Genomic DNA, 27,477 nt, shown 5'->3' on the forward strand with positions numbered 1-27,477 from the left:
GGAAATCCTTCGACTATTAGAAGCTGTTCAACTACCAGCAAAAGTTGCCATCATGTACTGCCGAGGACACCTGAAGGGTAACACTGACCAGGAAAGAGGTAACAGGTTGGCTGACTCTGAAGCTAAACAGGCAGCAGAGAGAATGCAAGAGATTTTAGCCTTAATTCCAGATTATAGAAATAGAAACCTGAGTGACCAAGAAAATGTTGAGTATTCTAAAGCTGATGAAGAATTAATAGAGGGATTAGGGGGCCAAGTTCCATCCCAGGGGTGGGCCTACTTAAGTGATGGCAGAATTATAATCCCTGCTAAACAGATCTGGGGGGTGGTTAAAGAAGAACACAATAGGACACACTGGAGAGCGGACTCCCTGTACAAATTTTTAAATCAGAAATTAATAGGGAAAAATTTGTATACTACAGTCCGACAAGTAACCCAACAATGGGAAACATGTTTAAAAATAACCCCAATACAGGTAACCGGGTACAATTAGGAGGTATTGGGAAGGGAAGTATACCAGGACAACATTGGCAAATTGATTTCTCTGAACTTCCAAGAAAAGGAGGGTACAAGTACTTATTAGTACTTACGGATACCTTTTCAGGTTGGCCAGAAGCATTCCCTTGTAGAACAAATAAAGCAAGGGAAGTAACGAAGGTATTATTAAATGAAATAATACCTCGATTTGGGGTACCGACAATTATCTCCTCAGATAGGGGGACGCATTTTTGTGCAGAAGTAGTGCAACAGGTCAGCAAACTGTTAGGAATCAATTGGCAGTTACATACGCCCTACAGACCACAAGCCAGTGGGCAAGTAGAAAAGATGCAAAAATATGCCAAAAAGCGAATCTATATTGGTACCAAGCATTGCCTATTGCACTACTTCGGATACGTGTAAAACCTAGGGCCAAAGAAAATTTGAGCCCTTTTGAGATAGTATATGGGAGACCATATCAGGCTAAACATCGGGGGGAAGATTTGAACCAGTTGGGAAATCAGTATCTACAAAATTATGTTATATCCTTAGGAAAACAATTAGAAAGGATTAGTAAAAATGTTTTGGGTACCAGGGCTAAAGGGTTAGATCACTCGATCCATCCATTTCGCCCTGGAGATTGGGTTTATGTTAAGAATTTTTCAGGTGATCCACTGAGAGAGAAGTGGAATGGACCTTACCAGGTATTGCTGACTACCTTCACTGCAATCAAGATTAGAGAACAACCGGCCTGGATCCATTATTCCCGAGTGAAGAAGGCTCCTAAACCAGGATGGATGGTCAAAAAGGCTGGCGGTTTGAAACTATGATTGCGGTGGTAACTTTGTTAAACCTAGGCTTTTTAGTATACTGTGATCACGACAACTCGAACTACATAACTGGACCAAGATTTGATTGTTGGATTTGTACTGCCTTACCAAAAGGTGACATGAGACTCCCTTTATACGGGGTATGATCCACTCATTGGAATTGTGACAATCCCAGATATTGGTCAGCAATAATAGCTGCCTATGGAAAGCAAGATCCAACACTTGTTCGTGCTGACCCCCTTCCATACACACAAAAATTGTACTTGCAGGGATGGGTGGAATGATTATTTGATCAACAAAACTGCAGTAGAAGTAGGAACTTGCAATTTGAAAGGGACAGGCATGATATATATGGATTTTTGTAGCAGAACCCAATTAGAAACCTATAGCCCCTCGAACTGGGATTTTTTGAGGAATGTACCAATTGGCTGGGTAAACTGCGAAACATTTTACGGAGCTAATCTCACAGCCACTGATGGGCCCTGTAAATATACCTGACGGGTATTGGTGGCGATGTGGTGATGGCATTAGCAGAAAGCAGCTCCCTGCGGGTTGGAAGGGAATGTGTACCATAGGTCATCTAGTCAGCCAGGACCGAATATATAATCAGTCCCAAATACCTAAAGGCATATTAAGAACATCATGGAGACGAGCCAAACGGGAAGACAACCCACTTGTAAGTAGGGGAACAAAATTTAACCTCTTGGCTCCCCAATTTAGAGTGGTTGAAACAATTATTCATGGGAATGATCACACTGGTGGTTTTGGGAATACTTGTTTGCATGTCTCTCAAATGTTTCCTTTGGTGTTGTCAGGGCTCAGTTGAGACATACAGTGACAGGAAAAGGAACAAGATCAGGCACCAAGTAGAAACTGGAAAATACTTTTCCCAGAGCCTTGGCGTGAAAGACTAAAGGAATTTGAAAATAATACCTACAAAATAGAATAGTGAGGATTCATAGCTTTCTAGCTACAAATCCTCAAAAGAAAAGGAGGGATTGATAACTGTAAATGTAACAAATGTAACATGTAGGGGATGTTATCACTTCAGGTGGTCAGAAACAAGTCTTGGTTCTTTGTGAATATTGGGACGGTTGCAAGACAAGGGACTCCTGAATAATCCCTTTAGGCGCCTGGGCCTTGGGAGAACAGGTATGCAAACTACAGAGATAAGGAGGCTGCAGGATAATCTGAAGACCCCTGCCGAGAGACGCCAAACAAACATGTGCGACGGATATTACCATATATTAATGAATTCTTGGAAAAGCCATTACTATGATAAACATTTCTTGGAAATGTAATTAATATGTATGTTAACATAGCATAAATACCTAGTAACTGTGTCTCTTCGGTGCACACGTTTGGAGGAGAGATCCCCCGTGTGCCCGGCGCCGCAATAAAGAATACCTGCTTAATAGTCTGCCTACTATTGAGTCTTCAATTCCGGCTTTTCACGGCATCAGGGGCAACCTTACTCCTCAGAGCTAGGCTACAGTTCTCATGTTTTTAAATGCAGGGGAGAACTCTGCTGCTTGGTGTGCTTATCTATATGCAGGCAGAGTGAAATTTGCTGCTTTTTGTGCCTTGGACTTTGTTGATAGGTGTTTCCATAACCATAGACCATTATTCAATCCCCCCTCTACCGAGGAAAGCACTGAGAGCATCTACTCCAGTAGAGTTGACTTCTATGTCAGCGTTCACAGTACAGTTTATGTAATGTAGCTATAAAGTTTAAATGGCTCTTTTTGACCTTATGGATATCACTGTTGATATGCAGCAGTGAAACCACTATAGCTCTGAATACACAGAGTCCTGCTCCTTATGTTACTGACTATAGGCTAGTGACCATCATTTGTTATAAACCGTCATTATAAATCTTCCATGTGCAGACAAAAATCAAGCTTTTACATTTGTAAAGTATATGAAGTTGTATAAATAGAAAGATAATTCAGTAAGACACATGACCACCTCTTTCATACTGAGACAGTTTAACAGCATGAAGTATGCAGTGTCAAAAATAAGTTATTTTCATCTCATTTTGCTTAAACAGTTGCAGTCAGTCCTCTAGAAGTTAAAGCACGTCTTTAAGAGCATGCACTCCAAAAATATTCTAGAATTAATTTTATATTGCTTAGGTGTATTTAGGAAGTTGTGGGTTGATTTTTTTTTTTAATTCTTTTTTATTTTTTTTAAAACACCTACTTAACTGATTTTGAGTCATACTGGTTGTTGCAACACACTGTAGTAGATATGATACTTTCATGGGAGGTATGCAGTCACTCAACGTGAAGCAATATCACTTGCTCCTCAGGACGCTCAGCAAATGACTAATTTTAAAATGAACTGATCTACCAGTTGTTCCGTCTCTGTGATGCTCTGAAGTATATTATGCTTGTGAACTCACAGATGGAGCCAGCCAAAGGGGTTTCGGAAAGGTTCCCCCCATGCATACACTATATGGCTTTGTACATTAAAATATGCATCAGTCTCTGGAATACAGAACACACAGCAAAGAAACAAACCACCTGATCCACTCTACGGTGGCTTCCCAGCACTTCAGATACTAGTAGCATAATGTGCTGTTGGACAGTTAAGGAAGAATAAGTAAGGCTTGATGAGAGAGAAAAAAAGCAGGGCAAACTATAGTAAGTATGTTTTAAAGCCAGCTGCAGCAGTACTCCTCTCCCATTATTCTTTGGGGTCTTCTAAACATAAAATTCATTAGCATCACAAAGCAGTCAAGCACTTGCAAGCACCTCCAGGACAGGCAATAAGCTCTCCACTGCACTGTGACCATTTTCAGCTCCAACTTTTCTTCCAGTCAGGTAATAGCTCTTTGTCTCGTGGACTTCATAAGTCTAAATAAAGTTCAGTAATTCAAATAAAACCAAAAACAGAGAACCCATGGCTTGAGCAATAACTTTCCTCTTTCAAAGGAAAGTATAGACAGAGTGCCTCATTTGTTTGATTTAGAAACTATCATTATGAGGATGTAATAGATTTGCAAGTAGCTAATCCGGACACTAGCCAGGATATTTTTTATTACACAGTGGGTGTTTCTCAAGACTTTGCAATAGTATGCACAAAGAATCATAACACACCACGCTTGTTAGAAAGATTACTTAAGACTTCCTATCAACTCTCTTCATAGAATAGAACAGAATCACAGAATAGAATCATTAAGGTTGGAAAAGACCTCTAAGATCATCAAGTCCAACTGTCACCCCAACATCATCATGCCTACTAAACCATGTCCCGAAGTACCATATCTACACGGTTTTTTAACGCCTCCAGGGATGGTGACTCCACCACTTCCCTGGGCAGCCTGTTCCAATGCCTGACCGCTCTTTCAGTAAAGAAAGTTTTCCTAATGTCCAATCTAAACCTCCCCTGACGCAACTTGGGGCCATTGCCTCTCATCCTGTCGCTAGTTACTTGGGAGAGGAGACCAACACCTGCCTCACTACAACCTCCTTTCAGGTAGCTGTAGACAGCAATAGGGTCTCCCCTGAGCCTCCTCTTCTCCAGACTAAACAGCCCCAGCTCCTTCAGCTGCTCCTCATAGGACTTGTTCTCTAGACCCTTCACCAGCTTCGTTGCTCTTCTTTGGACACAGTCCAGCAACTCAATGTCCTGTTCATATTTTAGCTGGATTAAATTTTCATAATTAGGAGTCACATACAGAAATATCTACACACTTAGTGAGTTGATGAATTGTCACACAAATTATTTCCCCTCCGTTCGTTTTTTGTTTGTTTGTTTTGGTTTTTTTTAACCAACTGACTAATCTGCATGTTACTGATTGATTTAAACACAACAGCACAACCCAACAGCAGTATGCTTGTGCAAGCAACTAACTCATGGTGCAATACCTTTTGTTAGAAACAAAAGCAAGATGAGAGTTGGGCTGAAGGACATCTTTGTAGGCTACAAGGGGATTTATTTCAGCTCAATTTCAAGAGTAGCATTTGCATTTGAGAAAGCTACAAAGATTTTGGGTTTTTTATTTCAATAACAGGCATTTACAGCATTCTCCACTGCACAGATGTATGTTTCCTCTCGCACTTTCTGCCAACATTAAACTCCAGGAAAGGCCTAATTGCTTCTGTGCAGTGACTGAGTACCAAATAGTCTCTATTTTAGAACCCCTACAGGGCTACTGGTAGAATCAGATATTCAAGGATGTGCTCAGAGTCGTGCTCAGAGTCATGCTCAGGTGAAGAACACTGATATCCCCAGATGTGACGAAAGGAAAACCTCAAATTGATATGTATCTTTGTACTTGCAAGAGACTTAAAGCAGACAGAACCCTCACCTTAATGCAATCAACATGCTTAAAATGTGTATGGTCTTGTTAATAACTCCATTCAGCTATGTAACCTAATTTTCACAGAATCACACAGAATCACAGAATGGTAGGGGTTGGAAGGGACCTCTGTGGGTCATCTAGTCCAAACCCCCTGCCGAAGCAGGGTCGCCTACAGCAGGCTGCATAGGACCTTGTCCAGGCGGGTCTTGAACTAGTAGTGTTACTGCCTCTGCCCAAAACACACCGTCACATCACATTGTGTAGCATCTAAAATGTTACTGAAGCTTGTAGATTAGTTATTTTATCAGGCACTTCACTGTCGGAATGAAATGGTTCTGTAAGCCCAAAATAACACGCATACCACACTTACTTAGCAAGAGCACTGAAGGAGTGGCTGAAAGACTTCGCAGCTAGATGGAGCAGAGTCTGTACAAAAACTTCTATTTTCAAAGGATTGAAGGTGAATCCTTCATCTGCAAGTTATTTAAAGTTAAAACAGTAAGTACTTCAAGTAGAGGTTTTAAGTTGCTCCAAAATCTTTAAAGATAATTTTTGTAAAATTAATTAAAACAATAAATTAAGTTTCAGCGACTGGATTTTGCAAGGCTGAACAGGGAGTTAGTAAATATCTTCTAAAAGGTGCAGTTCTTGGGACTTCCACCTGTCATGGAGAAAACATGTAGAAATAGTTCCAGGTTAATGAGAAATAACAGCAGAGAGACAGCCATGCTAGTGGAATCAAACGGCACTGATGGAGAGAAGCAGGGAACAACAGCTGAAGACGCTGCAGAAGTCTGCATTGGGTTGGAGACAAGGCAGGCCATAGAGCATGGGAAAGGGGGAATGGATGAGAAGAGAGGAAGCCACAGATGATTATAATACAGAGGTTGGGTATTTGTAATGGTTGGGGAAGGGGGGCACCAATTGTGTGTAGGGGATGCGGGACACTTGAGGTGAATGGTTCTGAATCCCCTGGACAATGCTGTAGACCTGCTGGCAACAACGGGTAAGAAAAGGAACATCAATTACTACGTGGTCTTTATAGCAAATCAAGGAAAACAATACTATCTCTCAAGCAAAAAAGGGCTCACTTCTGCTCTGTGCCTGCATAACAGAACACTTACAAGAATTGCAGTATTACCCAAACTGTCCCTATGTTTTAAAGATCACTTCTCAAACCTGTAGCTCACACTCCTTTCAGACCCCAAGAGCACATTTGCTTTGGAAGTCGAGCATTAGGTGTGGCTGGACCAACAGCAAAGCTGGAAAGAACTCGAGCAAAGTCCTATTGTGAGAATGCCAGTTTAATTTAGACCTAGGGAAAGCTAAGATAGCCAGGGTGCTAGCTTTAACTGCTATGGGTCTATATCAAGCTCTCAAGTGGGACAAAGGCACTGGATCTTTGGGACAAAGCTGACACCATGAAATGAGCTCTAATGCTGAAGGCAAAGAAAAATGTTAAATATCCTTCATGTCACCTCTGTGGATAATTAGCAGAACCCACATCAAGGGCCAGGTTGCTTCTATTAACTAGAACAGACCTGTCTCTGTACATGACAAGAACAGAAGAAACACTGACAATTGTATGTTACTTCCATTTTTTGTTAAATTGAAACCAACTACTAGAAAGGAAAGCATACAGTTCAATTAGCAGCAGAAACCATAACTACAGGACAGCAAAATGGTTTAGATGCAAAACTAATGACAACCTTGCAATCCCTAATATCAGATGTCCTTACCATCGTCATCATCCTTATTTGGATTAGGCACATCTTTTAAAATGTTGAAGATTTCATCGTTACTGGCCTTATTTTTAATTGCAATCGTTAAACAGAGTGCTACAGCATACCCAGGAAGAGACCCTAAATGAAAACAGAAAATTCATATAATCCTTTTCAAGTCTAGGATGGAATGAGTATTTTTACATCAGTGTGTTACTCAGAGAAGCATGCACACTTCCCAGCTACCCCCAAAACTTGCTGCTCCCAATACCACTGTCCACATGACCATTCCATAAAATCCGTCAACGGATTTCCTGTTCTTCACAAATTCAAGCCCTTTTCTAGCACCTTCAGAGTTGAGGGGCAAATAACTCCCCTGATTAAAACTCCATTCTAATTTCCATCAGCTTCTCAAAAATACAATACTTACCTGCATTTTCTCACTTATCTCTGCCTTTGATAATGACAGATTCTTCACATGATTTGCTGCATCTCTGCTTGCGTCATTAAACCAAATTTGTTGAGTAAAATTTTTTATTAAGTGCCCCATTCATTCAAAAACAAGTCCATATTATTTCTTGCTACATTCATTCTGCCTGAATGATGGAAATAAACGAAATTTTCTTTTTTCATACTCCTGGCAAACCAAAGCAATGCTGTAGCACCTAGACTGCAGTCACCTCAGCGTGATTTAACTTCATACAGCTAGACTTTTTTTTGTTTCTTAAAAAAAGGTTTAGATTAGAAAGATCCAGACGTAGCACTAGATCAAAATCAAGCATATTTATTTCAGTTCAGTTCTCCTTCATGAAGTTAAGTGACTTGACACTCAAGCTAGGACATTCTCTTGCTTTGAAACAATTTGCTTGGAATTAAAGTTTCAGTAACTTAAATACTTACTGTTGCCTTCATCTCCATATTTGTAAAGACACGCTGGTTTTGCAGGACTGAGGACAGAAAAGCTTGGAGGAACGATGTCTATTATTCGCTGACGGTAGGAAAGCCTACAAAAGTAAGTTTCACAGCAGTAGAATTATTACGGCATATCATCATCAGGGCTAACTCAACTCACTAATTTAAAGTATTTTTCCTATTTTTTAATTTGGACTGTGCAAAAAAAATATAAAATCAAAATGTTTACTCATTGCAATGGTAGTTCCTGACATATAGTAAGAGCTAACGATCAAAACTTTCTAGTAGATGCTTAATACTAGAATTTCATCCTCACACAAGTCTAAGATGCTACGGGGACATGTGGTAAAATACTGGTATTAAAAGCAGGACGGGGGGGGGGCGGGGAAGATTAAACCAAATGGCTTCATTTTACCTTCCATCTTACTTACCTTACAAACACTGAATTCCTCTACTAAATTCGCAGTAAAATCAAAAGGAGCCACAGACAAAATGAAATCTTTTTGCAGCATGACAATTTCACACTTCATATATTAAACTCTCACAAAACAACAGGTAAGCTTGTTCCATGTAAAATACTGAATTACATAGGTTCTATGAACATTTTGCTCTTGCACTCTCCTATACCCCCCATTTCCACAATCATTAGCCTAATCCTGACAGCTGTTGTGCTTTTGCAGCTTCTTTTTAATGTCCATGAGAATCGGAGATGCCCAGAACAATCAAGATACTTATTTATCTTAAACTAGGGATATAATAAACCCCCCTATTTCTGTAAATAACCACTGTTTTCCGGCAAATTACATGAACTCTTTTTCCTTCCCCGACTGCCCTGTTATCAACTCTTTTTACCTATCCCCAGGCAGAAAAAGTAAAGCCTTCTTAATTTGTACCTAGAAGGATGTCACCTCCACTTGCTCCACCTATTTGTCCCCCAGTCCACTAGGAAAAGCAGTGCCCTACAACAGATACACTAGAACAAAACTGAGCAAGACAACAGAACAGACTTCAGCTAAAAAAGTTAACTGAGAAAATATGTATGCTTAAGACAAGAGACACATTAAAAGGAATGCATCATTACCTGGAAGCAATAGCCGAACTTCAATTCAACGTAACTACAAAAGCAAGATGTTCGGAAGTCTTACTTACCTCATGCATTTTTCCAAAACCTCTCTCACAAATTTGGATTTGGGCTTCTCAAGGTCCTGAGTAAGACAGTCTGACCTATCAAAGAAAAAAAAAACCCACATGGTAATTTCTAACAAATGTATTTGTGTTCTAATACAACAGGTAGGGAACATTCACTGGAAAACCACAATTCATAAAATCATTCAGGTTGGAAAGAATCTCAGGAGGCTACATACTCCAACTTCCTGCTCAAAGCATGGTCAACAATTAATTCAAACTAGGTCACTCAAGGTTTTGTCCAACCAGTTCTGAAAACCTCCAAGGATGGAGATGCCACAACTTCTCTGGGCCCCTGCTCTAGTGCTTATCCTCACAATGAATTATTTTGCTTTATATCCAGATGGAACCTCCCCTGTTTAAATTTGTGGCCACTGTCTCTCGTCCTCCTGTCATGCACCTCAGTAAGGAGACTGGCCTTGTCCTCTCAGTAACCTCCTTGTAGGTATTAGAAGGCTGCTGTTAGGTCCCCCTGAAGCCTTCTTTCCTCCAGGCTGAACAAGCACAGTTCCCTCAGCCCCTCCTCACAGAGCATGTGCTGCAGCCCTCAGCTTGGTGGTCATCTGATTAACTCCCACCAGTTTCTCAATGTCTGTCTTGTATTGGGGGGGCTAAAACTGGACACAGTGCTCTAGATGAGGTCTAACAAGTGCCAAGTAAAGGGGAATAATCACTTCCCTCAATCTACTGGATGCGCTCCTGTTGACACTGCCCAGGATACTGTTTGGCCTTTGTCACTGCCAAGGCACACTGCTGGCTTTTGTTTAGCCTATTGTCCAGCAGGATCCCCAAGTCCTTTTCAGCAGAGCTGCTCCCCAGCCAGTCAGTCCCCCACCTGCAACCCTGCAACATTGCAGGGAGTTAGTTCATTCCAAGTACAGGACTCTGTGTTTGTCCTTGTAGAATTTTGGGAGGTTCCTCTGAGGCCATTTCTCCAGCCTGAATAGGTCCCTCTGAATGACAGCCCTGTCCTCAAGCATATCAACTGCACTCCCAAATGCAATGTCATCTGCAAGCTTGATGAGGGTGCATTCTGTCTCCTCCAGGTCATTGATAAAGATCTTATACAGGACAGGTCCCAGGATTGACCCCTGTAGTACTCCACTTGTAACCAGGCTCCAGGTAGAGTATAAACCATTAACCACTACTCTCTGAGCCTGACAAACCAGACAGGTTTTCATCCATCTACACCATAACAATCCAATTTGGATACAAGGTTTCTGTAGGAGACCACATAAAAAGCTTTTATGAAGTCAAGGTGGACGACACTCACTGCTCTCCCCTCATCCACAAATTTAGTCCTTTTATTATACAAGGCAATGAGGTTGGTCAGGCATGATTTACCCTTGGTAAACTCATACTGACTGTTCCCAGTCACCTTCTTATCCCTTGTGCTCAGAAATGCGTTCCAAGAAGACTCACTCCATGATTTTCCCAGGGACCAAAACGAGACTGACAGGCTTAGAGTTCCACAGATTGTTCTGTTGGCCTTTTCTGAAAATGGGTGCAACATTTGCCTTTCTTCAATTATCGGGGGCGTCTCCTGATCTACACAGCCTTTCAAAGACAACAGAGAGCAGCTTCACAATGAAATCGCCCAGCTCTCCCAGCACCCTCAGATGCATCCCATTTGGTCCCATGAATTTGTATGGGTTGAGATTTCTGAAGAGATTCCTGACTTGATCCTCTTCCACTACTGGTAATTCTTCTCCTCCTTGAACACTATCTCTAAGCACAGAGACTCAGGAGACCATGTTTGTGAAAGCTGAGGCAAAAAAGGCATTGAGTACCTGACGTGGTTTAGCCTGGCTGGATGCTAGATGCCCACAAAAGCCATTCTATCACTCCCCCTCCTCAGCTGGACAGGGGAGAGAAAAAATATGATGAAAGGCTCGTGGGTCAAGATAAGGATAGGGAGAGATCACTCAGCAACTACCATCACGGGCAAAACAGACTCAACTCGGGGAAATTAATTTAATTTATTGCCAATCAAATCAGAGCAGGATGAGAAATAAAATCAAATCTTAAAAACACCTTCCTCCCACCCCTTCCTTTTTCCTGGGCTCAACTTTACTCCCGAATTCTCTACCTCCTCCACCCGAGCGGTACAGGGGGATGGGGAATGGGGGTTGCAGTCAATTCCTCACACATTGCCTCTGCTGCTCTTTCCTCTTCCCCTGCTCCAGCATGGGGTCCCTCCCATGGGAGACAGTCCTCCACGAACTGCTCCAACATGGGCCCTTTCCACGGAACTTCCTTCAGGAACACCATGCTCCAGCGTGGGTCCCACACGGGGTCACAAGTCCTGCCAGCAAACCTGCTTCAGCGTGGGCTTCTCTCTCCATGGGTCCACAGGTCCTGGCAGGAGCCTGCTCCAGCACAGGCTCTCCACAGGGTCTCATCCTCTTTCAGGGTACATCCACCTGCTCTGGCGTGGGGTCCTCCACAAGCTGCAGGGGGATAGCCTGCCTCACCATGGCCTTCTCCACAGGTTGCAGGTGAATCTCTGCTCCAGTGCCTGGAGCACCTCCTCCCCCTCCTTCTTCGCTGACCTTGGCGTCTGCAGAGTTGTTTCTCTCATATATTCTCACTCCTCTCTCTCCTGCTACAAATTGCTGTTATGCAGATTTTTTTCCCCCTTCTTAAATACGTTATCACAGAGGCGCTACCACCATCACTGATGGGCTCGGCCTTGGCCAGCAGCGGGTCCATTTGGAGCTGTCTGGCATTGGCTCTATCAGACACTGGGGAAGCTTCTAGCAGCTTCTCACAGAATCTACCCCTGTAGCCCCCCTGCTACCAAAACCTTGCCATGCAAACCCAGTACAGTACCTTAGCAACCTCTGCTGTCACTAAATCACCTGCCCCATTCAGCTGCAGGCCTGCATTTTCCTTGTTTATTCTTTTACTGATAATGTAGCAACAGAAGCTCTCATTGCCCTTTATGTCCTTTGCAGATCTCAATTCAAGTTGAGCTTTGGTTTTCCTAATACCGTTCCTGCATGCCCAAGAAATGTTTCTAAATTCCTCCTTTGTAGACTGTCCTTGCTTCCACCTCCTGTGCACATCCTTTTGCATTGGACCTCAGTTATGATCTCCCTGATTAGCCAAGCTGGCCTACTTGGTTTCCTGAGTATCAGGATAGACCATTCATGTACTTGAACGAGGGTGTCCTTAAAGACTTGGCTGCTCTTTGGAGTTCCTTTGCCCTTCAGAGCTGTCTGTCATGGGATCCTCCCTACCAGTCCCCTGAATAAGACCACATCTGCTCTCCTGAAGTCTAGGATCTGTACTCTGCTACTCTCCTTCCTCACTCCCCTCAGGATCTTGAGCTCCACTATTTCATGGTCGCTACAGCCAAGCCTATTCTTTCTTGTTAGTGAACAGCAGATTAATCTGTGTGTCACTCCTGGTTGGCCCGTACGGTACCTGTGTCAAGAAGTTATTCCTGACAAACTCCAGAAATCTCCTTGACTACTTGCATCCCTCTGTGTTGCCCTTCCAGCAGATGTCAGGGATGTTTAAGTCCTCCACAAAGAACAGGGCCTGTCATTCGGAGAATTCTTCCAGTTGTTTAAAGATGACTGACTGCTTTCTAATTACAGAATCACAGGATGTTAGGGGTTGGAAGGGACCTCTGTGGGTCATCTAGTCCAACCCCCCTGCCAAAGCAGGGTCACCTAGAGCAGGCTGCATAGGACCTTGTCCAGGCAGGTCTTGAATATCTCCAGAGAAGGAGACTCCACAACCTCTCTGGGCAGCCTGTTCCACTGCTCCGTCACCCTCAGAGGGAAGAAGTTCTTCCTCATGTTCAGATGGAATTTCCTATGCTTCAGTTTGTGCCCATTGCCCCTTGTCCTGTCTCTGGGCACCACTGAAAAGAGTCTGGCTCCATCCTCCTGACACCCAACCTTCAGATATTTACAGGCATTTATAAGGTCCCCTCTCAGCCTTCTCTTCTTCAGGCTAAACAAGCCCAGCTCCCTCAGCCTTTCCTCGTAGGAGAGATGCTCCAGGCCCCTCATCATCCTCGTAGACCTCCGCTGGACTCTCTCCAGTAGCTCCTCATCTTTCTTGAACTGGGGAGCCCAGAACTACACAGAGTACTCGAGATGGGGCCTCACTAGGGCAGTGCAGAGGGGGAGAAGAACCTCCCTCGACCTACTGGTCATACTCCTCCTAATGCATCCCAGGATCCTGTAACCAAGGTGGTGAAATCAGTTAACCATAAACATGAACAATGCTGCTATGTCCCTTGCACAGCCCTACCTATCTGGACATTAGTAGGAACGAACAATTAAGTTTCCAATCATTAACTATTAAGCAATGGTAAATAGGAATAACATTGTTAGCTAACCACAGACGTATTCATGGTACTTATATATTGTAACCACATACGTATTCAGGGTACTTATATTGTGGAAACTAACTGAAGCGAGGAATCATACATCTCCCACTAGAGAAGTCAGTTGCTCCAGGCCCCTCATCATCCTCGTCGCCCTCCGCTGGACTCTCTCCAGTAGCTCCTCATCTTTCTTGAACTGGGCAGCCCAGAACTGGAAACAGTACTCCAGATGGGGCCTCACTAGGGCAGAGTAGATGGGGAGGAGAACCTCCCTCGACCTGCTGGCAACACTCTTCTTAATGTACCCCAGGATCCCATTGGCCTTCTTGGCAGCCAGGGCACACTGCTGGCTCATGGTCAACTTGTCATCCACCAGCACACCCAAGTCCCTCTCCGCAGAGCTGCTCTCCAGCAGGTCCGCCACAAGCCTGTACTGATGCATGAGGTTGTTCCTCCCCAGGTGCAGGACCCTGCACTTGCCCTTGTTGAACCTCATCAGGTTCCTCTCTGCCCAACTTCCCAGCCTGTCCAGGTCTCGCTGAATGGCAGCACAGCCTTCCGGTGTATCAGCCACTCCTCACAGTTTTGTGTCATCAGCAAACTTGCTGAGGGTACATTCTGACTCTTCATCCAGGTCATTGATGAAGAAGTTGAACAAGACTGGGCCCAGTACTGACCCCTGGGGGACACCACTAGTTACCGGCCTCCAACTAGACTCAGTGCCGCTGACGACAACCCTCTGAGCTCTGCCATTCAGCCAGTTCTCAATCCACCTCACCGACCACTCATCCAGCCCACACTTCCTGAGCTTCCCTAGGAGGATGTTAGGGGAGACAGTGTCGAAAGCCTTGCTGAAGTCTAGGTAGACAACATCCACGGCTCTCCCCTCATCTACCCAGCCTGTCATGTCATTGTAGAAAGCTATCAGATTGGGCAAGCATGATTTCCCCTTGGTGAATCCATGCTGACTACTCCTGATAACCTTCTTTTCCTCCACTTGCTTGATGATGACCTCTAGAATGAGCTACTCCATCACCTTTCCCGGGATGGAGGTGAGGCTGACCGGCCTGTAGTTCCCTGGGTCCTCCTTCTTGTCCTTTTGGAAGATTGGAGTGACATTGGCCTTTCTCCAGTCCTCGGGCACCTCTCCTGTCCTCCAGGACCTTTCAAAGATGATGGAGAGTGGCTCAACAAGGACATCTGCCAGCTCCCTCAGCACTCGTGATTCTGATCAGGCAGTTTGTAACTCCCACCATGATGTCACCCTCACTAGCCTCTCCTCCCATCTTGACGGACAAGCTTTCAATCAGCCTGTTGCCTATTCCATAGAAGAAGTCCATGTATTCAATCTGGTTCTTCACATAGAGGGCAAGTCCCCTCCTCTTCTTCCCTGCCTGTCTTTTCTGAACAGTCTGAATCCAACCATTACAGAACTGTGATTATATGAGCTCTCCCACCACAGCTCAGCTACTCATCACAGTTCTCCATCTGCACACAGAGCTCTAGCACTTTGCTTGTTTCCCAGGCTGTGTGCATTTGTGCACAGGCACTTGAAGGGGACCCTTTTGTCCTGCTTTATTCTTCCAAGTGCTTTCTCACTCCCATCACCCCGCCCCACATACTTTCCACCCCATTTTTCATTCTCTCGTGTCACTTCATGGTATGAATTCCATCACCCACCATACCTAGTTGAAAGCCATTCTCACCAGGTTGACAAGCCTGTTGGTAAAGATGCTCTTGCCTCACCTTGTCAGATGGATCCTGGCTCTCCCTAGCAATCCTTATTCCTCAGAGGGTCTCATAGTCATAAAAGCCAAAGTGCTGCCTGCAACACCAGCCATGCAGCCAGATGTCAACTCACAGAATGCATCCACTCTTCATGTAGGTTTGAGAATACCACCCATGTCCTTCACCTTTGTCCCCAGAGCTCTGTAGTTACTCTTGATATATTCCAGGTCTCCCCAACAGTGTTATTGGTGCCCACGTAGATGAGCAGCAAGAGGTAATAGTCCAAGGGCCAGACAAGTCTTAACAGTCTCTCCACAACCATCCTGGATATGGGCCCTTAGCAAGAAACAAACCTTCCATAACCGTATGTCTGATCAGCAGATGGGTGCTTCCATCCCCTGCAGAAAGGGATCTCCAACCACTGTCATCCACTGGTTCCTCCTGGTGCTAACACACAATTCACGCCCAGCTGGCTTTGAAGCCTCCCTTACAGAGCCTGTTCCCATGCATTAGCTATTACAGGACTGTACTGATTCTACAAGTTCAAATCTAAGGGAAGAGAAGGAGCCTTTCTCCTGCTCCAGATGTTACAAGTCTCTGACCTCACCCATCTTGGCTATCTCCATCCACCACTGGTTTAAGTGTAGCTTCTTGCTGTCCCTTCTTCCTTGCACTATATGGCTCAGGCTCTGGTCTTTGCAAGGTCTCTGCGCAGACCCTGTTGATCCGTTTGCCTTCCCTAATGCTGCAACAGCCTGCTCACCTCCTTACACAGCTCCTTTACCTGGCGACTCTGCTTTTTGACCAGCGCACACCTCCCACAAGCAAAAGCACCGCTACCTCCTGCTTCAGGCAATTCCTGCAGCTCCAGACCTTGACAGCGACATTCTTCCTCTAAAGCTCCATCTGGAATAAGGCTTTTAATTTTACCAGGGGTGTCGTTTCCAACCAGTGCTGGGGACAGAGCCCTGTGGCACATCACCACCATTGCTGTACAGCCCCACACTGTCTGGAGCTCCCTAGTGTGCTGACTGCCCTGCTAACCGCTTCTGTTTTCTGTACTCTGGGAGCTGCATTTCTGCTTACCAGCTAAACAGGTGTCACCCACAGCAGCTGACCAGCAGATTACTCCCTAGTCAGCAGATGATTGTTTTAGACTTTCATGTTTTACAGTGTACACAATTTGAAGACAAGGAGTCAGTCTATCACTATTTCCTTATTGGCCATTAGCAATCTTAGGAATCCCATCTTCATAAGGTAACTTTTTGAATGACTACTCTGAAAAATTAAAGCAGTGTTTGCTCTGTTGGTTAGACTGCTTTCCCGAGGAAACAAAGCTTGTATGATTTCACTAAGTTCCTCCCTCCAAACAATTTTTGGGTTCTTAGCTGATATTAAATACATTTCAGAGAAAGAGAAGTCTCAAAGACAGTTATATCCTCAAAAGTTTTGTGAAAACTAGCAGCTTGGTAGAGAGATATCCACATCAGTGTTCCCAACAAGGGGAATGCAGGCAATGAAAAAACATCTATTTGGAGGCTCCCACTTGGTCAGTCAACATGAACAAACATGATAAGCAGCAAAGGCACAACTCCCAATTGGCACAATACAGGGGACATAAGTAAATCTGAAGTAACACATCACATACAGGGCTGCACCCCTCTTCCCAGGGACACCTAGGCACATTGGCTGTGGGATGCAGGTATGGTGGAAGGCTGCACAAATTAGACTGTAGGGAGGACTAAGTCCCCAAGTAATCTTTCTTTATATGTGGGAGCAGGACAGGATGGGAGTAAGCAAAAGGCATGGTACCTGTAATACAAGGCTTTGGGAAAGCTATGGTTAGGCACTGAAGGTGTGCAGGGAGCTCCTGCTAGAAGCCAAAAGATTCAGGGGAAGGGGCATCATGTTAGGATGGCACTCAGAGAGTGAGGTTACACAGGGAGCCAAAGGGAAGGAGGGTCAAGGCAAATTACTGATAAGTAGAAGAACCCTTCTGAAAAGCTTGCAAACAGCTCACTGAGATGATAAGGACAAAAATCTACAAGCAAATCAGGTTTCCATTGTTTACAGAACACAGTACTGCTTGGATATTCATTACAGAAAACTGGGATCGTTTTCATAGTGACTAAAGGTTACCAACCTTGTCTACCAGAGGAATGATAGTAAATAGGTGGGGGGGAGGGGTCAAAAGTGTTAGTGGAAAGCAGTTAACAGAACCACTGTGTTGTGACATTTGCTGGATAAGTTTGAAGGTTTAAGTTCTGATGGGAGACAAAGACTGACTTACCAATCTCCCCAGCTCCAACGGAACTGAAAGTTACTCAGGTGGTGGGAAAACCAGTTAATAAACCTTTTTTTAAAAGAAGAAAGCTCTATTAAATGCCAGAACTGCAAAGAAAAATTACAAACAAAAAAAGTCCCCGCAAACCTCCTAATTGACAAGTAGAATACATCTATAAGAAAATCTCAAAGGTAAGCCCAAACTCTCCAATCTGTAGTCATTAATGCATTAAATAGATATAGATGTTGACTCATACAAAAAGACTGAACTGAGAGTCAAAAGCCAGCCATTACAGATGAATGTGCAGTCTCTCTTGTTCTGGTGCATATGCGAGACTAATGACTTACTAAAATAAGAAGTGAAAAAAACTTAGTGCAAGTCTACAGGTTTTCACATTTTTGCACAGTAATTTTAGTTCTACATAATGCAGACCACTCAAAGCACAGAAACACCACTGCTCTTTTCCAGCTAGACAACCTTCCCATAAACCCACTTCTAACCTTTTCTTTCCTCAGGCCAATAGGGAGGAGAAAGTAGTACATAACAGAAGGAGGTATGGATGTGGAAGAGTTGTCATAGTTTTTACAGCTGCACTGTGTAGCTAATCAGACTAGTGACTTGAAGGAAAGAATTTCTGGGGGAAGAAAGGCAAGTGGTCAGTCCGTCCCTTACCTTCTCTTTAGATGGCTCAAGTCTAGAGCCCCCAAAACATTTTGTACAGAACCAAACTGTTTATAAAGGTTTTCAGATGATCCTTTTAAAAAATGCATCAATATCCAATGCACAAGAAAAATGAGAAACATTTTCTGTTGTCCCCAAAATATATACTTACCTGTCTATACATGTAGTATTCATTGTATCCAAGCGCATGTAAAGCATTTCTGTGGCTTGTGCAAGCTGAAAGTTTCTTATTAAGGTTAACAGAGAAGCATCTGAAATCATAAGTTACTCTCTCCATTTTTCAGAGATGATTTCATCAACTCTCTACTGACAGCTCCCTGTCTCTATATCATGACTTACCCAATTTTGAAAAAGCCACAGGAATAAATAAATAATGAAGCATGCAGGTTTCTCCAATAAGTAACATCTATTCTCTAATCCAAGTCTGTTTTTCTTCCATTAATTACAGTGAGACCATTAGCTGCTTTTACTGGAAGCCAGAATCCCAACCATGAGACAACAAAAACTGCACACTGATGATATGAATGGACATCAACCTCATTAGGGACCACATTTTTATGATCTCACAGTTTTAGCTTCACATGCTCCTGTTGCTGCCTAATCAATGGACCATCTTTGCTCATTATTCCAGCTCAAGAAAGTAAGTCCACACTGGCCTGACCCAAAGACCACGGCCAGCCAACCCTGATCCTTTGTTGCTGTATCCCTATTGATACTTACTGCAAGCAGGTCCCCACAATTTTAGGGGTAGTCTCCGTGAGAGTTTAGGCTACGTGGTTACAATTACTAGGTGATTCCAAGCAGTAGAATAAAAATTTGGGAATGGAATTACCAGTAGGTATGTCTGTTAGTCCTCCGTTCTCAGTGACTGCAGCTCATTAGCCACAGTCTAAAACTACAATGAAAAGGGGCCAATGCAACACTCGGAATTAGCTAGGAGCTGATACTTCTTTCCTCACCATTAGCTACTCTCTGACCTGAGAGATTATTATTGACTTTATGAATACTCCCAGTCCATTTCAGTGCAAACTTAAACAGGTTAATTTAAATTATCTACTACAATTTGCAGTGAAATGGACTAGGAGCACTCATACCACTGTTAAAACAAAAGATCTAAGAAATTAATAATTTCCTTTCCTTTTCCAGGTTTTAATGTGACTATAACCATTCCACAAGCTGTCCTGATGTAAAAACAGGGCTCAGAATCATGCAAGGTATTTATTCCATCCCTTGGCTACAAGAAGGCTCCTCAGAAAGATCTGAGAAAGAATCGGGAAGAACTGGAACAAGGTCTCTCAGTTTGCCTGGTCTGCAAGCTAAAGAACAGGCTTAGATGTGAATGCAGGCTTTATTTATGACTGTTGAGCTGTGTTATTCCTTCATGTGAGCAGTGTTATTGGCAAAGTTTCATACAGCTAAATATGCAAAGAAGGAAAATTTATTACTTCTGACATTTATTGCTATTCCATCTTGTACAGAACAAAAGAAAAAAATACTCCGTGCAGCATGAAAAGGGTACAACTTGTGGTAAAGAGCCAGGCTGGAGTTTGCACAGTTCAATGAGGAGTGCTGTGTACATAACCTCAATATGTGGTGGAGATGGAAGCTGAAACAACTCTGCAAATATTACCTATGTGGGAGGAAAGCACAGAATCAGAGCACAGTCAGACTCGGCCTGCACAGTCCTGAACTTGAGAACAGCAATGCACACATTCAGCAATTATATACCAAAACAAGGGCCATTTTATTCTGTCAAACTCATGTTCTAGGAATAAGAGAGGAACTTCAAAAGATAGTGCAAACTCTTCACCATACTAATCTAAGCCTCCTTAATTACCCCTGTCATTTTAGATTAATGCCATGCGTAAGACTAGCAATATGCAACAATTCTGTTATGTCTAGTAAATACAATGAACAGCGTAGAAATTTGCACTGAGTTATAGCATGAGCTAATGCAATATTATAGCAGAATCTCAGGAAGGAAGGAAGCGAGCAAGCTAGCTGAATTCATCTGCTCCTGACCTAGGAAAGTATTAAATGAAAGATAATCATTTAACATGAAAAAACAGTTGCATGAAAGTGACATCTGTACCTTTCTTATAGCACTGTGTTTACTTTACTCCCACCTAAAAAGTTATATAAGGGTATTTGCATCTCTGTTAGGCAAAAACTGCTCCCATCCTCAGGATACAAAACAGCAAAAAAAAAAAAAGATAAGGACTGATCTACTTGAGACATTACATAGGACCATGTTTTTGAAATTCATCAAGTGTTCATTATCAAATGTTCAAATACAAGTTTCATACTGGCATATCATATTTGGTGGGGGGGGGAGAAACCACCTGGCTACCTGGAAGATCAGGGCACTAATGACATACCCACACTCTGTAAAGCAGTGCAGCAAGCTGTACACAGTCCAGAAGACTCTTGGAGTGCATTGAGGATAACTTTTTCATCCAGGTGATAGACAGCCCAACCAGAGGAGAAGCACTACTGGACCTGTTGCTTACCAACACAGATGAGCTAATTAGAGAGGTGGCAGCCTGGGCTGCAATAACCGTGCACTGGTGGAATTCATGATCTCAAGGGACATGGGCCAGGAGAAGAGTAAGGTCAAGACCCTGAATTTTAGGAGAGTAAACTTGCAGGTGTTTAAAGAACTAGTGGACGGGATTCTGGGCTGCATCAAGAGAAGCGTGGCCAGCAGATCGAGGGAGGTCATTCTGCCCCTCTGCTCCGCTCTGGTGAGACCCTACCTGGAGTCCTGTGTCCAGCTCTGGAGCGCCCAGCGCAAGAAGGACATGGAGCTGTTGGAGTGGGTCCAGAGGAGGGCCACAAAGATGATCGGAGGGCTGGAGTACCTCTGCTTTGAGGACAGACTGAGAGAGTTGGGACTGTTCAGCCTGGAGAAGAGAAGGCTGTGGGGAGACCTTATTGTGGGCTTTCAGTACCTGAAGGGGGCCTATAGGAAAGATGGGGACAATCTTTTTAGCAAGGCCTGTTGTGACAGGACAAGGAATAATGGTTTCAGATTAAGGGAGGGTAGATTTAGACTGGATCTAAGGAAGAAATTTTTTACAGTGAGGGTGGTGAAACACTGTAACGGATTGCCCAGAGAGGTTGTGGAGGCCTCATCCCTGGAAACATTCAAGGCCAGGTTGGACAGGACTCTGAGCAACCTGGTCTAGTTGAAGATGTCCCTGCTCACTGCAGGGAGGTTGAGCTAGATGACCTCTAAAGATCCCTTCCAACCCAATCCATTCTATGATTCTATGAAATAATCAACCTATTCGGTGGATGTAAAATAAATCCACTGTTTTCTTTATCTAAGTGCGTATTATAGTATTTCACATTTCTTAATTTGGGGAGATACTAAAAGTTTGGCTGGTTTTCATCATATAAACACTTACATTGGTCTACAACAGAAAGCAAGAAAACAAACTTCCAGTTAAAGATTTAAAATTTGCTCAAATCTTTGATTTTCTATCTCTATTTAATGCTACTATATAACAGATAGAATTCAGCTTATTTTTACCCAGATGCTTCAGTCTACCAGTGTAAGTGGTGACAGAAGCTAAGACTCATCAAATGGGCAGATCTGTCATTAAATTGATATGGAATACAGAGATATGATCAAAATGCAGTAATGCTGACAAATGACTTAAAATCCCTGGTGGTTTGTTATGTTTTTGATTTTATTAAGAATGAGAACAGGACACAAACAATAAGAAAAACTAGTTCAGCAATATAGTAAAAAATGTATGGACTAGTATTTTAAAATTATTGTATATGTCCATTATGTTGTACATGACCTTAATGAGAATAGAACTTAACAGAAATAGAATGAAAATTCCTTCAAGACTGTCAGCCCTCATGACTCTGAGATCAATGGGTTTGAATTAAAACAACCACTCATAAATGTATTGCTGTTTCCAAGAAGGAGTCACTGATATTATTTTTTTAAAACTTACTTGAAAAAGTAAATCTTTCCATAGCAAAGTGCTTGCCAGTAAACATCATACAGCACTATCTTGGTTTGGGCAAATTTAGAAGTTAAAAAAAAAAAGAAATAAGAGGAAATAATACACTAATTTTTATGTGTATGTATTTATACTATACATATATATCATTAAATATACAGCTTGCCTTCAAAATACTATTCTGTACATAGTAACATATTTCAGGCATTTCAGAAAGTTATTTGAAGTCAGAACAGTGCCAGAAGGATCATTGCTAGAACAGATTTTGCATTTAAATCATCCCAGTTGTTAAAGTTCTGGACCCTAGGTTTCCCATAGCATAGTCTCAGACGTCTGTGCTTATAAAGTAATTTAATTAAAGAAATAGATTGAAAGGTACAGAAAAGAAACACTCCAGACTGGGTGCCTCTTTAAGAGAGGGACTCAGAACAAAGAAATCCCTGGACATTTATACCCTTGCAATTTATGTCCATGCTGTTCATGTGCCTTGCATGCACCTCTTGGTCCAATGGTAATTCTTGGTCTGGGGTCCTTTTGTTCCTTATTGGATTCTTCCTTTGTCTCCAGACAGGCCGTTATGTTAGCAGTTTTTATCTGAAAGAGTTACAGCTTCCTCTGACAGCAGTAGCCTCCTTATCTCCCAGTTCACAGTGGTGCCAGGGCCTTCCTGTATCCCAGCAATCAGGCCAGGATAAGGTCACGACAAGAGACCTGGAATTCCAGCAAGCTCACACTCTCCTTCTAATTCATGCTAAGCAAAGTTATTCAAACATAAAAATACAGCTAAAAGAATAGGTTTAAAGAATTTCGTTGAATAAACTTATTCTGCAACACCAATGGACAGGAAAAAGAATGCAACCCAACTCAAATCAAACAAAAAAACCCCAGGCTATAAAAGCATTGACTCCTCTAGCATATACAATCTGGACTGGAAATTCCATGCTTGTTAGAATAAATTTCAAGTATTTGTAATCAAGTTTTATTTATGAATAACACTTTCTTTCTCTCTGTGTTTTTTTAATTTTATTGATTACAACAGATACATCTTCTTTGAATGTATACTTCAAAATATATTGTGGACTTGTCCTGGGTTCGGCCAGGATAGGGTTAATTTTCACCAGAAGCCAGGAGGGGACACAGCAGGGCCGGCTGACCCAAACTGGACAAACAGACAGGGTATTTGATACCATATGCCGTCATGCTGGGTTCCGGATGGGGAAGCTGGCTGTGGGGAAGTTAATCATGGCTCGCGAGCGCGCAGGGCATCGGGCAGTGAGAGTTGCTCTGTGCATTTCACTGTTTGTTTTGTATATTCTCCTTATCAGTATTGTTGCTGTTACTGTTTGTTTTGTTTTCTGTTCTGTTAAACTGCCCTTATCCCGAACCACGAGTTTTTCCTTTTTCTTTCCATTCTCCTCCCCACCCCAGCGGGGGGGGGGGCGATAGAGCGACCCGTGGCCCTTTGTTGTTGGCCACGGCCAAACTGCAACATTTAATTTGACACCCAAACGTGGGGTGGGGATAACAGCAGTGCTGAGCAGAGTGTGTTAAAACAACTTTCTTAGAATTTATTATACACATTTATTGTATTAGTTTAATAGTCACTGGTCAAAATGCTGCTGTGTTTGGTCAGATGGCTGTGGTATGTAAAGCCTTATCTGCTGTATGTGTTCCCTGCAATGCTGTTCATTACCTCTGGGAAAAGGATCAGGATTACCATTTTGCTGTACTATGCAATATCGATTTATGATATGATAACATCACTGGGCATGAAGTTAGGCTTGTATTTGTGTGCAGCACTGCGGTCATTTCCATACTTTGGATGCTATCTCTCAGAATCTATTAATAATCGAACCCACTCTGTGGGGAAAACCAGAGGGGATGCTTTCCCCCACTCTTTCACTTCTCCTCTCTCCTTCAGGCTTGTAACAGCTTTTGAGAATTTCGAGTATCCTGGGATGCTCAGGCCAGCATGCTTCTATTGTTCTGTCTCCTGAATGGGCTTCAAGTCTTGTTTAGGGATAAATAAGTAGTTAACAACATCATGCAGAGACCTGCCCCTGGGCTGGGTAGCTATGAGTGGTTGGGTATGTGGATTAGCATGGGCAAATGCCTAGAATGGTGGGCACCCCTGGTGTTTTGTCCCTGAGCAAGCTGCGAGACATGCGGAAAGATTTCAGCCGCTACCCAGGCGAACACATTGTCACCTGGCTGCTGTGGTGCTGGGATAACGGGGCCAGTAGCTTGGAATTAGAGGGCAGGGAAGCCAAGCAGCTGGGATCCCTGGCCAGGGAAGGGGGCATTGACAAGGCCATTGGAAAAGGGACACAAGTTCTCGGCCTCTGGAGGAGACTTCTGTCAGGCATGAGGGAAAGGTACCCCTTCAGTGAGGATGTTGTGTGTTTTCCAGGCAAGTGGACCAATATGGAGAGAGGTATCCAGTACCTGAGGGAATTAGCTGTGTGGGAGCTGGTTTACTATGACACAGACGATGAGCAGTTACCCACAGACCCAGATGAAGTCCAGTGCACACGACCCATGTGGAGGAAGTTTGTACGGAGTGCACCATCCTCATATGCCAACTCACTGGCAGTTGTAAACTGGAAAGGTGAAGAGGCACCAACAGTGGATGAAGTGGCTGACTCCGGCAATATGAAGAAAGTCTCTCTTCCTCCCTTGTCTCAGCTGTGGAAAAATTGTCCCAGAAGGTCCAGTGACTCAAAGAGAGCATGTCCTACTCCCCACCTGTACGGGCCACCATCTCAGCTATTAGGAACAAGCGTTTCTCTGCTCAAGAGAGCGGATACAGAAGCTACACACCACGGGGCACCCTGTGGTTCTACCTGCATGACCACGGAGAGGACATGAGGAAGTGGGATGGAAAACCTACCTCAAGTCTAGAGGCACGAGTGCTTGAATTGCAAGGTAAAACAATCACCAAAGGGAATTCTGTTAGGAAAAGTGCCACTCCAGTTTCCAGCAGTCAGCTCTCCAGACTCATCTCCAGATGATTAATGTTTTAAAAATTATCTTTCCAAGCGTTGCACCACTCCAGCTACATAGGCCGAGGCCGTGATAATATTAACTGGCTCTTTCATCCTTTTTTTAAATACTTAAATTATTGCTCAGAATTCTACAATTTGTGGGGAGGCCTGTAAAATCACTACGTGTGATTTCCACTGTCCATTTTCAAGCCAAGTCAGGGCTGCCTTTCCAGTTTTTCCACTACCATCTGTAAAAACTGTTGGCCCATTTACTGGAGTCGCACTACACTTAGATTTCTGCTCTGAACACTGTTGCTCCATAAAAGTAATCAGGCGATGACTTGGATGTTGCACCTTTATCTGTCCAGTAAAAGCTGCTAAAGCAATCTGTAAAAACTGGCCATTTTGTAAACACCATTGTAAATATTGCTCTGTCATAGGAATGATAATAGTTTCGGGTTCTTTTCCACTCAATTCCACAATTCGGTTTCTACCTTTCATGATTAACTGTGCAAACATTTCTGGTCTGGTCGTGATTGTTTTTTGAGGCTGGTGAGATAAAAACTGCCATTCCAAAATTTTTAATCTTCCTGTTTCTGGCTCTTTGTCTACCCATTGCATTATCAGTCCTATGGGTTGAAAATCATTATTAATGATTAATAATTCTATAGGATGTATAGGATGTATATACACAATACGATGTGCTTGCCTTTGACTTAAAATTTGTTCTACCTTTTGCAAGGCCTGTTCTGATTCTTTTGTTAGCAATCTGGGCACTGTTAATTCTGTATCTCCTTTTAATAATTCAAACAACGGTTGCAATATCTGATTGTCAATGCCCAATAAATTCCTCACCCAACTAATGTTTCCTAACAAAATTTGCACATCGTTAAGTGTTTGAACATTCACTCTTGTTGACACCTTTTGAGGCTCGATGGTGTGGTCTAATAATTTCCACCCCAAATATTTCCATGGTGAGACCCTTTGCACCTTTTCAGGTGCAATTTGTAACTGATAGACCTCCAACATGTTTCACAATTCTTGTTTAATCTGTTCAGTGTTGTCTTTTCCTGCTATTAGTATATCATCCATATAACGATACACCAATAGCTGTGGGTATTTTTCTTTAAATGGTCTCAATGCTGCATCCACATAAATTTGACACATTGTTGGTGAATTTTTCATTCCTTGAGGCAAGACTACCCATTGATACCATTGCACCGGTCCTTGTCTATTTGTTGTCAGCACTGAAAACACAAACTTAACACTACCATCAGGATGGATTGGTATAGTAAAAAAAAAAGAAAAAGGCCCCTGTTCATAATTATCACTATAGCAGCCAAGGTCACCGATAGACCTCTTAGGTCCCGCAAGTGAGGAGTTGGAAGGGGTCGTACTTGCAGGGAGTGGCGGACAGGACAGGTGACCCGATATTGACCAACTAGGTATTCCATGCCATGCATGTCATACTCAGTTTAAAGCTGGGGGATCACGAGGGTCTCGCTCTCTTTGTCCATGGCTGGCTTCTGAAAAGGACCCTGCTCGTTGTTCTACCTGTGGTCCTGATTCAGATTTCTATCCATGCATTCCTGAGTCCAGTTCCTGCCCACTGCCGAGTCCAGTCTGGGACTTCCTGGTGCTGCCTGGCAGCTGCTGGTGGGATGTCAGCGCCCAGCATCCAACTCCGGGAAACTCAGTATCGGTTTTGTATATTTTACATTATTTCTCTTATTATAAATATTATTAGTATTATTAGTAAAACTTTTTTTATTCAATTTGTAAGCCTCTCTCCCTTTTCCTCCTTTTCCCTTCCTCTGGTGGGAGGGTGGGGGTTAATAGAGAGTGTCTGTCACTCAGTTTATTGACGCCCTGCTTTAAATTGTGACATGGTCCATCCATCAAATCCATGTCTCTCCAATTTAGAGACAAGGATGTCATGCGGGACAGTGTCAAATGCTTTGCTCAAGTCCAGGTAGATGACATCAGTTGCTCTTCCCTTATCCACTAACGCTGTAATCCCATCATAGAAGGCCACCAAATT

At 43.1% G+C, this 27,477-nt stretch overlaps 1 protein-coding gene across 1 annotated transcript in view; it reads right to left on the bottom strand.

The window, feature by feature from the left end:
- Window positions 1-20,896, bottom strand: part of LOC142365589 (nuclear cap-binding protein subunit 1-like) — a 45,421-nt gene extending 24,525 nt beyond the window's left edge. Inside the window, exons 1-8 of the mRNA XM_075446495.1 lie at window positions 20,851-20,896; window positions 19,992-20,102; window positions 18,624-18,688; window positions 17,798-17,860; window positions 9,399-9,473; window positions 8,238-8,341; window positions 7,356-7,478; window positions 5,987-6,089 (exon numbers count right to left, since the gene is read on the bottom strand). Of these exons, the coding sequence (XP_075302610.1) occupies window positions 5,987-6,089; window positions 7,356-7,478; window positions 8,238-8,341; window positions 9,399-9,473; window positions 17,798-17,860; window positions 18,624-18,688; window positions 19,992-20,051 (593 nt within the window). The 5' untranslated portion in view covers window positions 20,052-20,102; window positions 20,851-20,896. The remainder of the gene's footprint in view (window positions 1-5,986; window positions 6,090-7,355; window positions 7,479-8,237; window positions 8,342-9,398; window positions 9,474-17,797; window positions 17,861-18,623; window positions 18,689-19,991; window positions 20,103-20,850) is intronic.
- Window positions 20,897-27,477: the final 6,581 nt, after the last annotated feature.

Source organism: Opisthocomus hoazin, chromosome W (genome assembly GCF_030867145.1).
Source record: "Opisthocomus hoazin isolate bOpiHoa1 chromosome W, bOpiHoa1.hap1, whole genome shotgun sequence".
NCBI lineage: Eukaryota > Metazoa > Chordata > Aves > Opisthocomiformes > Opisthocomidae > Opisthocomus > Opisthocomus hoazin.